Source organism: Alternaria novae-zelandiae, assembly GCF_023758075.1.
Source record: "Alternaria novae-zelandiae strain BMP 2774 chromosome Unknown scaffold_19, whole genome shotgun sequence".
Taxonomy (NCBI): Eukaryota; Fungi; Ascomycota; class Dothideomycetes; order Pleosporales; family Pleosporaceae; genus Alternaria; species Alternaria novae-zelandiae.
In genome coordinates, this window is record NW_026056979.1 from 79,335 (window position 1) to 90,555 (window position 11,221).

Below are 11,221 nucleotides of genomic sequence, written 5' to 3' on the forward strand. Positions count from 1 at the left end.
GAGCTTAGTCAACATGGTTGTTGACTGTGCCACCTTCCACTGGATGCGGAAGTCGCACCCCGCACTTCAGATGCCCAGTTCCCAACACGACACTCCACTTGTCTCTTCCCGTATCTAGCATGGCAAAACCTCCACCTTTCGCTTACGATCCGTTGCCCGCAGGCTCTATTCGCCTGCTCACTCCCGTCTCCTGCGAAGCCGCCGATGGCCACACCTGGAAGTTGCAAACGGTCGCTCTCGACCGACCCGACTTGGAGTTCGATGCGCTTTCTTATGTTTGGGGCTCTGCGTCGGAACTGCTCAACATTCGTCTGAACGGCTGCGTAGCGCAAGTGCATCGTAATTTGTACACTGCACTACCGTATCTTGCGCGCCGCGACAATACTACGCCAGTGCGGCCGATTTGGATCGACGCCATCTGCATCAACCAGGCAGACCACATGGAGAAGATGGTGCAGATCCGGGAAATGAACCGGGTGTATAGACAAGCGAAGAAGATCTGGGTATGGCTCGGAACTACAGCGCATCAAGAACACATTCCCGAAGCCATTCACTTTCTTCGACGTGTCTCTGATGAAAGGCACGGCAAACCGGGAAAATATGTCGATGAACTCGTACAGAGAAACTTCGACACCTTGGATGTTTCATTGAAAGCCGCACTCCATCATATCGTCCTCAATGCCTGGTTTGGAAGGCTTTGGATTGTACAAGAGGCGACTTTGGCGCGAAAGATAAGTTTTCTTTGCGGGGACAGCAAGCTAAGCTGGACACTTATGAGGACGTCCATCAAAGACGGACGGCTCCTTTGGGCCCTCCAGGATGATCTTCCCACATATGAGCATCTCTTACATCTATCCGATGGATTTACATGCGTTGAAACGAGATCATCACGACAAGATGGAACGGTGTTCTATCTACGAACTACGGTGAATACGGCTTGGAACTGGAGAGGGCCTGCTGCAGACAGCTATCAGGCCAACGTTCTGGCATTCGCCATGTTGATTACCCAACAACAACAGTATCTCAGACCTGAGGATCGCATTCTGGGGTTGTTAGGGTTGATTGATCCGAAATATCTAAAAGATACCTATCTCGATCCAAACATCGCTTATGTCTCAGTGGAAGACTTATTCACTCGATTTACCAAATTCATACTGGAGACAGCTTGGAAGCAGGGAAGCAGTTTCCTATGGGGATGGTTCAGCTGGGCATTCAGAATTGATGAGCGAAAGCATCTACCGTCTTGGGTACCAGATTTCCTTGACTGCGAGCGTTTGCATCTACATATGGACGCCAGCCACAGAAGAACGTCTCGGTACGCACGTATGAAGCGATACCACCGGTTGCTAGGCGGCTCGAGACTAGAGCAGCTGGTGTTGACAGGGCAGGTACTCGATGATGTCGTGAGGGTGTTTCCGATGATGCCTTCTCCTAGCCCGACACTACATCTGTCATATGAGCCTGGGTCTGAAGAGAGTGATTACCTGATAAGTACCGCTATGTGGGAAGAGACGCTTGCTCATGATACGCTGGGGCGCACATGTTCAAGTGGTGAGGAACGGCCACAAGTAGAAGTCAGAGACAAAGACTCCCTCGAAGAATACTGGCGTATGCTGATCGATCAACAAGAGTGTTATCGATACGAGACGATAACGCAAGATTGGTATCTTGACTTTCGGGCGTTGGGACAACAGCTGAGGAGAACCACTACTGGTATGATCACCCAAAGGTAGGCCATCCCTCCTAATATTAGTCGATATATTCATGCTCTGCAGAAACAACACAAACATTACAGGTGCGCTTTCTCACAGTCTTCTGGAGGATTCCGAACAGGTCTTCAGTACAGGACACCGACATGAAAATGCGTACAAATTCTTGGCGGCCATGTGCACGGTCTCCGAAAAGCAGTTCTTTGAAACCAAAGAAGGCCATTTTAGCTCAACGACGCAGGGTGTAAGACCAGGTGACTTGCTAGTCGCACTAAATGGAGCGCCGATACTACACGTCATCAGAAAGAATACTGCTGTCGGGAACAATGAACCAGAGACATGGAAGTTTGTGGGGGAGGCATATCTGCCTGAAACTGTGTACGAGGACGAGCCGCAGAGCCGTCCAAGATTGGACTTTATAACGTATAGAAAGGACATAGATGATGAAGACACGGAAGATGATGATGATGAGGAAGAAGACATGAAGGGAACACTCGGAGAATCTGATGAAGAATTTAGTAAGAGGATGGGAGAGAGGAATGTAGAAGGAAGAGACTTCATATTTGTATAGCTAGATCAAGGATGATCCAAGTGATCAAAGCTTTGATGCTCCAGTGCTGGAAAGAATATCTAACCGGTCAGAACTCGTGTGGCAGTTCTCAGGGCCCAGAAAACCCAAATTTGAATGCTTAGTATCTAGTCCGGAAGGTGATGTCAGTAGTGAAGCGTTAGTAGGAGAGGTGATTGTATGTCTGCCAAATGGTACCTGCAGTGACGCCCCCGCGCTAACCCCACCCACGAAGGCACGTGCACTGAACTTTCAGATTCGCGCTACGATTTCCCTCCCCACTCACTCTGATCAAACCTCCGCCCTCTGTGAAGGCATGTTATGCTTCGAACCCTATCACGATCGATAACACGAGCCATGGCATCCAGCGAGCCCGCCCGCGTCCCTATCCCAAAGAATGGTGTCGACTACCGTGGCAAAGTGGTGCTTGCGCCCATGGTGCGCTCCGGCGAATTGCCCTCACGCCTCCTCGCGCTGAAGTACGGCGCCGACTTGGTCTGGGGACCCGAAACCATCGATCGCGCCATGATTGGCACCACGAAGCGACTAAACCCGCACACAAATACACTGGAGTTCTCGCGCCTGCCGACTTCGAAGATCAAAAACCCCACCCTCGATCCCGAGAATCGCGAAAGCGTTTTATACCGCATACATCCGGAGCTGGAGAAGGGAAAGCTCATATATCAGATCGGTACGGCGAATCCGGAGTTGGCAGTCCAGGCAGCCAAGATGGTCGCAGCGGATGTTGCAGGCATTGATGTCAATTCCGGCTGCCCCAAGCCATTCTCGACTTCAGGCGGCATGGGCGCAGCGTTGCTCAAGACACCAGACTTGCTTTGCAAAATTCTGACAAGCCTCGTGGAAGAAGTGGGAAAGCCATTCGAGATTGGCATTAGCGTCAAGATCCGAATTCTGGACACGCCAGAAGAGACAGCAGCATTGGTCAAGAGACTAGTGCGCACCGGCATTACGGGTCTCACAGTGCACTGTCGAACTACACCCATGCGACCGAGAGAGCGCGCGATCCGAGATCAACTCAAGATGATTGGAGAGATATGCCACGAAGCAGGCGTCGCATGCCTGATGAATGGCGACGTCACATCGCGCACCGAAGCCCTCAAGCTCGCGGAAGAGTTCAACGTCGACGGCGCAATGATCGCAACCGCAGCCGAGAAGAACCCCAGTGTGTTCCGACCCGACGCAGAAGGCGGGCCACACGAGTGGAAGTCGCAGTGGAAGGCCGTCGTTACCGAATACATGCGTTTCGCGCTACAAGTAGAGAACCGGTGGGGGAACACAAAGTATCTGCTCAGTCAGATGATACCAGGGAAAGAGAAAGCGTATCAGGCGATGAACAAGTCAAAGTGCTACACGGACTGCATCAAGGCGCTGGGCCTGGAGAACGTTGACGACTTGCTACAGCAGGCCAACGTTGTTGACGAGCATCTGGGCATCCCGCAGAACGAATCGCGTGCTTCTAAGCGCGCTCGGGTCAAGGAAGCAGCAAATCCAGAAGGCGATGCTGTCGAGCGGAAGGAGAAGCGCAAGGAACGGGATGATGACGAGCCTGAGGCCAAGCGAGTCAAGGTGCCTGAAGTGGAGCCAGAAGCAACTGTGGCCGTCCCACCGCAGGAGATGGCGGCTCCTGCTGCGTTGAGCGTATGAAATATGTAGAGATTTATGGAATGGGCGTGTATCTATTTGGGCATTGCAGGCGTATTGAGCATTTACGAAAGTGTGGGGTTCCCTCGGTAGTATGCAGCCATGATATGGGACAACGAATTGATATGAATACATACATTACTGTGACTGCGATGCACCGCATGTGTTCAAACGACTAACAAAGTCCCCGTGCGTTACGTCGCGTCGCTGATGTACTGAACGCTGGCACGCGAAGGCCTTCGAAGATTTGGTACTAGGGTCTGCTGCGTGACGGCTAGCGCCACGCTAGACGACCCCACTGCTACCCGTGGACGGAGGTACATACTGTGCCACATACTTCGCTACCGTCTTGAACGTCAACATTCACTTTTCATCCTCACACTTAATATCCTTAGGATACATAAAGAGCATTCCAGGGCCGACAATGGCCGCCTCTACAGACGCGGTTATGGCAGATATCGGCGATGACAAAGCGCAACTCGGTAGTCTACCGAACGAGCTACTAAACCTCATTACAGACTTGGTGGTCGCTGGTGGCACGCCAATGGCGGTGATGCGACTGGTGAACAAGCGATTCAAAGCATGTGCCCAATCCCACCTCGTCGAGGCTCTTCAAGCGAAGGTATGTACATCACCAGCTTCGACGCAAGGATAAGTTGTGCCGGCAGCGGAATGTCGTCTAGTACGATCGGCACAGCTGACATTGATATCTTACCATAGGCTTGGGATATTCGTAGTCCCCATGATCTTCGTTCGTTGAGTGAAATCAGCAAGGTGGATGCCTTAGCCCAGGCGATCAAGTCTCTTCGCATGACTTGCTGTTATGAGGAATATCACGAAAATCCTGTCGCTCTCAGAGACGAAGCAAACCATCGACATAATAATGCAATCAAAGAAGTCACGGAACGTACGGTATCGGCTCAGGACAGATTCCGTATGCAACGCAGAACCGCCCTGTTGGAAAGGTTCGCGCACGCTTCCACGCTTTCAGAAGAGATGGAAAACGACAGGGTAGCTGGGAGTAGGAACTACGCACAGGACCTCTTTCCCGAATCTTCTTCAGAGATGAACGTGGGTTGGTTGAGAACAATAGTTCTACCTGATCTGGAGTCGCGCTGGGAAAAGTTGAAAGAGGAAAATAAGTCCATCTTCGGCAAAGTATGGTACTCTTCCATCGTACACCCCAGATTATATGGGGCGCATTATGATGCCGTCGCCGAATACGTCTTAGCGAAAGAGGGGCTGATAACCACCATCGCGAAAAGCTTGGCTCCATTCAAGCAATTACATACTTTCGCCTTCGTCGAACCCGAGATCGATGCCTGGAGCCGTTACGAAACGCTTTTCAAGGAAGTTGGTGAAGAGCACGGCCGCTTACAGGGATGTAGGAGCCCATATGCCAGGGGATCAAAGCGAGACGCAAGCTCGGAGGCCATCGCATACAGCGGGATGATGATCGGCCTTGACGTTGCACTTCGAGCTCTACAGCGAGCCGAAATCCACCCAACCAACTTCGCAATGCCAGTACCTTCTATTGGATTCCAATCCTTCAAGACCTCCGTCTCGAAGTACGTTTTGCACGAGGTTCTTACACAAACAAACAAGCTATGTCTCAACCACCTGTCGTTGAGATTCCTACGTATTGGGGGAAGTATCGACGACAGACCCACCTCTACAAATGTCTGGTCTCGAGAGACTCCCCCACCGGTTCACACCGAAATACTCTTAACAAATGACAGCTTTCCTAGCCTACGCGACCTGACTTTAAATTTTAACCAGGTCAGATCTGAGAACGAACCGGGTCCAAGCATCCACGGCTGCAAGGCAGCAGAACTTGAATCCCTAACCATTCGATACGACCCACGATTTGAAGCTTCGGCAGATGTTCTTCTATGGCACCCAGACTGTTTGAACCACTTCCACCAGAGTCTCAAACACCTGACTATTGTCAACGCTTTTTGCGGCAACTGGAATAACTTCTTCCGCGACATCGCAAAGGCTCAGCTCGAGACATTGGATATTGTGATTGAGGATGATGTTCTCGGGGTGGTTAGGACGAAAGTGCCGTCGTATGACGACGTGGAGAATGGGTTGGTGTGTGTTCATGAGCGGTTTAAGAAGGCCGCGGAGAAGGTGGAGGTTAGACCGGATTGGGTTTTCGACCTTGTGAAGCGGGTGTGGAAGAATCAGGATGATATTGTTGATCGGTTGTTGGAGGATAGTGATGAGGAGGGTGCGTTTGATTGGGAAGAGGACGATGACGAGGAGGAGGAAGTTGAAGGATGAGAGCACGGCATACGTAGATGAGGTTCAAACGCCTGGGATACGGGGTAGATTCGATAGCAATTGATGTACGCACTTGAATTGCAACAGGGCGACCAACTGGGACAGTTGGTCAACAAGTGTATTGTACACAATCAAAAGTCCGGGTATCAACATGTACATCCTAGCATCGTATACCTCCAGGCAAGTACCACTACTACAAAGGAAAGCGCACTCCAAGATATGCCGCAAGGATATCGCCAACGTAAAAGCTATGAAATATCGAAGAAGCAAAAAGAAGAAGATGTGGTATAAACAAAAAAGAAGTCGTGAAAATCTCAAGAAAAAAGAGACGTCAACCTCTCACAACCCATCCATCAACCTCGTCAACGCCAACCAATCCGCCAACTCCCCCCCACTCTCCCTCTGAACCACCTTCGGACTACTTAACTTCTCATTCACAATCTCCAAATCCAAAATCCCCATCACACTACTACTACTCCGACTTCCCCGCTTCTCACTCAACCCACTATCCACTCTCGCCGCAGTCGTGCGCCGCTGTATCGCCGCCGGCAGCGCGATGACAGGCCGTGGATCCATCATGTTGTTGAATTCTGTGCTGAAGAAGTCGGGGCTGGCGAGGATGTGGGGGGAGGGGATGGCGCGGTTGGGGATGATGGGGGGTTCGAGGTCGGAGTTTGGGTGAAGGGGTTGGGGCTTGGTGGGTGGGGTGTTGATGCGGAGACGGAGGAGGGATGCTTGTTTTGGTTTGGGGAGGGTATCTGAAGGGAGTTGTGGGGTCGCAGCTTTGGACTTGTTGAAGAAGAGGGAGGTCTTTCGGGAGAGGAAGGAGGGTTTGCGAGTTGTGGGTTGTGGTGGTGATGTGGGCATTGGGGCGGGGAGGGACTGTTGGTGTTGTTGCTGGGGTAGACGTTGGGCTGCGGCTTCTTCGTTGGCTTTCTGGATGCGGAGGAGCGCGTCTTGCTCTTGTTGGAGCTTTGCTTTCGCTTCGTCATCTTTTAGCTGCTGGACCTTGGCTTCGTGCGCGGCGGTTGCTTCGATGCGGTTCCGTTGGTCTTGTTCGTCTTTTTGCTCCTTCTCTTCGGCTTCTTTGAGCATGGCTACGATTAGGCTCCGACCTTCCTCGGAATAGTTGTCGCCTACACATGCCATGGGTGTTAGGCCTGCCACGTTCTTTACATTTGCTTTGGCGCCTTCAAGGAGGAGGGAGGAGGCAATCTTGTCATTGCCACCGACAGCTGCGGCGTGCAAGGGTGTGTTGTTCTCTACATCGAGCGTGTCCATGCGGGCGCCGCTCCGAAGCAACAAGTTCAAGATCTCCCAATCCCCACCTTCAGCGGCCATGAAGAGTGGTGTTCGTCCCTTGTTATCGAGACTGTTCACGTCCGCCCCGTGCAGCAGGAACTCTTGCACCACATCAAAGCGATGCGCCACAACCGCCGAGTGAAGTGGCAAGCGACCGTTGGAAAACGGAGATGCGATAGTAAGCTGCGCACCCTTCACTACCAGCAGCATCAGGACATCCAATGCGACTTCCGGGCACTCTTCAAGCAAGAATGTGAGCGGATGCTGCGTCACAACAGAGGTCTGCGTTGGCTCTGGCGCAGACTGTGGCGACGACGAACGCATTGAGCTTCGAGGAATGCCCGCGTTCGGGTTCGCACCTCCATCAAGAACCACATTGAGTATGCTCAAGACGTACTCCGCGGGCATTGGCGGGTGAAGAGTAATGTGGCGAAGGACCGCGCATATCAAAGAGACGCCCAGAGCTGATCGCGGTAAAGCATTCACATCCAAACCCATCGCGACCATCTGCTCAAGGTCCTTGACAGGCAACGTCGTGGAGAAAGACGAGACTTCCGCAACAGGATTGCTAGGCCGTCTTCGCAGTAACCCTGCGCGCTTCATCCACTCGTACTGCGCAAAAAGCTTTAGAATTCGCTTATCGGCCTCCACCGAAAGCTGCAACTTGCTCTTAGCAGGCACCCAGTCTTCAAAGTCGAATGTGGCACCATGCTTGAGCAGCGCATCTACGAAGATGGGCTTGCCTGTCGTCACCGCGTAGAACAGCGCATCTTGCTTCTTGTGATCTTCGTGGTTGACGCAGTTCCGACTCGCTTTGCGGTCCGCCTTCTGTGCTAGCAAGGCCTCGATCACGGGTAAGCCGTCCTCCGGTAGTGTCTTGATGGCAAGGATGAGCGGTGTAGCACCTGATCGCTCGCGTGTAGTCCGGCTGACGCCGCGCTCGCAGAAGGGGCCAACGATGGCGGCGATGTCGTTCCATGTCGCCGGCGCTTTGGGTACGGTGCAAGCAATGAGATGGAGAGGACTCATGCCGTCTTCATCCCAGGAGTTGATGCTCGGTGGTATCGTGAGCAGTGGTACGATGGACCATTGGTGATGCTTTACGGCAAGAAGAAGCGGCGTGTTCTTGTCCTTGTCGCCGATGGCGGTGTTTGCCCGGGCTCGTAGTAATGACTGCACAGTCGCCTCCAATCCATTGGATGCGGCAAGATGCAGCGCTGTTTGTCCGTTCATGTTGGTCTTGCGGAGGTCAGATGCCTTGATGAGCGACTCCAGATCTGGCTCCTGGTCTTTTGTACTGTTCGTTGTAGCATTGAGCAAAGGCGTAAGCTCTTCAGCATTAGTAAGATCTGCGTTTGCTCTTTGTCTTAGCAACAGCTCTGTGCAGACTCTACTGTGCGTTGCGAGATGGAGAGGCGTGTCGCCGTCTTGGTCCCTCGCATTGACCTCAGCGCCAGCGTCGATGAGCTGAAGCGCGATTTTAGGATGGCTGAAACGAGGAGATACGGCATGATGAAGCAGTGTCTTGCCGTCCGGGTATGTCACTGTTGCGTCAGCGCCCTGCTCAAGCAGAGCACCCAGAATGATAGACATGGTCTCCTTCTCTTGGGCTAGTGGGCTCTCGAAGGTGGCCTGGAGTACAGTAAGGCCCTTTCTGTCGCGGATGGTGAGATCCGGGTTGCGCTTCAGTAGTGCACTTATTACTGGCGCACCGGCACATTCCAATGCGACGAAGATGGGACGAAGGCCGTTGGCGGTCTCTCGATCCGGATCCGAGCCTTTCTCTAGAAACATCTCCACCAAGCTCGCGTCATCTCTCTTGATGGCCTCCACAAGGACGTTGGACTCTGAATCGCAAGCTGCGGCGAAGATATCCGCGATGAGGTCATTGCCTACGGAGAAACGGCCCTGTGTCTTCTTCACGTGCTTCAGCAGCAGCTCCCTCTCTTTCTCGAGCTTGTTGCGCTTGCCATGTGCGGCGTTGATGATCGCTACGGCGCCTTGTATGTTGTTGGCGTGTAGGGCAGCTTCGGCTGGCGTCTGACCGAGACCGTTGAGCGCTTCGTAGCTAGCGCCATGCTTGAGCAAAGTCATGACTGTGGCCAATGATCCGGACTTTGACGCTGCGTAGTGGAGGGATGTCTCGCCGGTGTCGTTCGTCTTCGTCTCGAGGTTGGGTCCGTATGGGATCAAAAGTTCGATGAGATCGCTGCGACCATTCTTGACGGCTATGTGAAGGGCTGTTTCGCCGCTGGTTTTGATCACAGCATCGGCATCGGCACCAGCATCTAACAGTATTCTCGCCAGACTCGCGTAGCCGTTGGCGATGGCGATGCATAACGGTGGTAGTCCCAAGCCAGCGGCATCATTCGGTGTTGCGCCAGCGCGGAGGAAATGTGAAAGCGCTGCCTCTCGTTGGTGGTAGACGGCATAGTATATCGGTGTCCAATCTTTCGATGGCTTGAACTCGCCAGCACCCTCCGGTGATCCCGCTGGCTTCCCGAACTTGCATCTCATAACCTCCACCGATGTTTGTAGTGTTGAACCCTTTCGTTTCAACGCAGTCGGCCTCGTCGTGTCCCGATCCAGATCAAGGTCGATATTGCGGGGAATTGGGGGCTCCATGTCGCTTGAGTATCTGCTAGTAAGGCAACCGCAAGACTTAGATTTCATGCTCGCGACCTGACATCAAGGCCTGATAAAGCAGACAATCAGGGTTCAGGATAGCGACAAAAGAAAATATGCAGGGTAAGGAAAAGCATCCGGGTACCCACCGCAGAAGAAAGCTACAAGAGCGACAGGAGCTTGACAAGTACGCTCCCCACCTTTCCCCTTCTTTTTGCCAAATTGGAGGAGCTGAAATCGTGGCGCGCCCACGAATCAAGTCATTCTCGTCGCGGTTGTCGTGCCATTTCGCCTTGCTTACCGCTAGGAGCCATGGTTCAATTACCAACAACGGGTGCCTTGTCGTGCTACAAACCTAATCGCGCCTCTATGTAGTCCCGAAACGGGTAGCTAGGTGCCTGGATTCAGTCGACGGCAGGTGTACGACTCGCATTCTCGCGGAACGGTGCGCCTGGGGCGATCGCCGCAGCGCTTCCCTGCAGGCTACAGCGCTTGCTGTTGTCAATCATCTCAGAAGGAATCCCAGAGGCGTTGTACAGTTGTCTTTTCGCTTGGCTTGCTCGCGACGGTCCGCGAATGACGGAGACGCTACTAACTATAGAGGGGCAATGGCGCGGTGCAGATCTTGCTGTTGGACACTGCAAGCCAATGCGTCGTGACGGCGATGGACGCGAGGCAGAACAACAAGCAAAGTCAATGGCGACGGAGGACGCGATACTTTCGCGCTCGATGTTCGGAGGGAGGTGCGCCCGGTGCTGCTTGCGGCGTTTCGCTAGCCGACCCACGTGTTTGTAGCTGGATTGGCTCAGGGGTAAAGTGGCCTCCATCGCCTCGCTATTGCGCGCCGTCGTCCTTGGCCAAGTAGACGGCGCCAGTGCTACGGGTACAATGTTTCCGCAACAATGTTGTCGAGTGTGCAGGCGTTTATTGAGTGGAGATTGGACGAAAAGTCGAATTCTAGCCGCGGTGATGCATGGGAATTTCCAGGCAAGGGATTCATTCCAGCTGCGGTGGCTGCTCCGAATAGCGGGAGATCATCCGCAAGCTTGGTATCACGTTGAAACTCAAA

General features: G+C 53.0%; 3 protein-coding genes across 3 annotated transcripts; 2 read left to right on the forward strand and 1 right to left on the reverse strand.

Moving 5' to 3' along the window:
- Positions 1 to 2,634: 2,634 nt before the first annotated feature.
- J4E88_008379 (uncharacterized protein) lies at positions 2,635 to 3,942 on the forward strand (the record flags this gene model as incomplete). Its single annotated transcript, XM_049401989.1, has 1 exon — positions 2,635 to 3,942. One exon carries the CDS (start codon positions 2,635 to 2,637, stop codon positions 3,940 to 3,942), a length of 1,308 nt encoding a protein of 435 aa, XP_049252087.1.
- Positions 3,943 to 5,457: 1,515 nt separating this feature from the next.
- Positions 5,458 to 6,225, forward strand: J4E88_008380 (uncharacterized protein; the record flags this gene model as incomplete). Its single annotated transcript, XM_049401990.1, has 2 exons — positions 5,458 to 5,507; positions 5,724 to 6,225. 2 exons carry the CDS (start codon positions 5,458 to 5,460, stop codon positions 6,223 to 6,225), a joined length of 552 nt encoding a protein of 183 aa, XP_049252088.1.
- Positions 6,226 to 6,564: 339 nt separating this feature from the next.
- J4E88_008381 (uncharacterized protein) lies at positions 6,565 to 10,152 on the reverse strand (the record flags this gene model as incomplete). The annotated part of the gene is made up of 1 exon (XM_049401991.1): positions 6,565 to 10,152. The coding sequence occupies one exon, from the start codon at positions 10,150 to 10,152 to the stop codon at positions 6,565 to 6,567; it is 3,588 nt and encodes a 1,195-aa protein (XP_049252089.1).
- Between the last annotated feature and the right edge of the window lie 1,069 nt (positions 10,153 to 11,221).